General features: G+C 30.5%; 1 protein-coding gene across 2 annotated transcripts in view; it reads right to left on the reverse strand.

Moving 5' to 3' along the window:
- Positions 1-1,037: 1,037 nt before the first annotated feature.
- Positions 1,038-1,478, reverse strand: part of LOC144961318 (low-density lipoprotein receptor 1-like) — an 8,478-nt gene continuing 8,037 nt past the window's right edge. For both annotated transcript variants that reach the window (XM_078894555.1, XM_078894554.1), the window contains exon 5: positions 1,038-1,478. This exon is cut by the window's right edge and continues 86 nt beyond it. In XM_078894555.1, the coding sequence (XP_078750681.1) occupies positions 1,451-1,478 (28 nt within the window). In that variant the 3' untranslated portion in view covers positions 1,038-1,450.

The raw sequence follows: 1,478 nt of genomic DNA on the forward strand, positions 1-1,478 counted from the left end.
ACAATATTAACAACAAGTACAACAATAGAAATAAAAACAATATCAACATCACCATACAATTTCCGTCATCGTCTCCACAACTATCATTCTAACCAACAGCACCACCAAAACCACTACCATAATTACCCCTCACCGCCTCGTCTTCCTCCTCCTCCTCCACCACCACCACCACCGCTACCACTATTCCAACCACTACCACCACCGGCACAATCATTCTGACCACCAAGACAGCAGTAAAAATTATGCAATTTGAGCTCTGAATGAAAATCGAGTCATATCGCTGTTGTTGCTTCTCCATGAAAACTTTAAGGTTACTACGTACTACTGAAAACCAGAAATATGTAAAAGCAATATTAATATCGCCGTTGAGGGATTAAAGCATCTCTTTAATTTTTCGAGTGAAGGAAATGGACTTGTATTGTCAAGGTGTTGTCGCATTATGTCTCGTCGCTTTATTTTTTAGTTGTATTCTCTTTCGTGATTCATTTTTGATTACGTTTGGAAGAATTAAAATCTACTGGTATTGTTATTTCATTGTGAATGTGATTATTGGTGTTGAAATATTTTTTGTTTAAAGGCGAAAAAAAAAATCAAAAAAAAATTTTATTAAAAAAAAAACAAAAAAATAAAAAAAAAATATATATATCATATATATATATATATATATATATATATATATATATATATATATATATATATATATATATATATATATATATATGACCGAATCCTCTTTGCCCAACCACTGTAAATAGGCTAGAACCGCCACTGATCTTTAATGTGTGGATTGACATTTGCACAGGAAAACATGAACCAATGTATCTAGACTTAAGGAAAAACTAAGAAACTGTACAGAAAAAAAAATGAAAAAGCCTTATTCTACAAACCACACAAATGCAAGTCCGTGAATCAGTATGATGTTTTTTTTCAGTAATGTATTAATGTTTTTCATTGTCTTGATTTGTTGGGTTTTTTTTTAAGTTTTTAGCTGAAAAAGGGTTTTTCCCCTGAAACGTTCCACGTTTGGTCTCTTGATCTTTTTTTTTTTTTGGAAGCTATTATTTTCATTTTTGTTTATGACTTGAGTACTTTATTTTCACTTCAGTAAACCAAAAAAAAACAAACAAAAACAAAACAAACGTTTCTCTCGTATCATGTTTTTTATGCTAGCACCTAAAACAAAACGATAGAATATTTTTTTAGGCGATCTCACATATATTATTCATTCATTACTGTATATATACATATCTATTTAATTATTTTGGGTAATCTCCTTTGGTTCTTTCTTGATTTTACCTGTATTGATTGGAAATTCAATGTTAATGTATATTTATTTCATATTGGCAAATTGCCTTTAAAAAAAACCTTTGAATTGAACTGTAAACAGTAAAACGAGTAGGCACACAACGGCTGGCATACACACAATCGTATCTCTGTGGTTAAGAATCCATTATTCTTTTAAAAAAGAAAACATCGCA

Source organism: Berghia stephanieae, unplaced genomic scaffold (assembly GCF_034508935.2).
Source record: "Berghia stephanieae isolate SIO BIC M18660-M18661 unplaced genomic scaffold, UCSD_Bste_1.3 scaffold2108, whole genome shotgun sequence".
Classification (NCBI taxonomy): domain Eukaryota; kingdom Metazoa; phylum Mollusca; class Gastropoda; order Nudibranchia; family Aeolidiidae; genus Berghia; species Berghia stephanieae.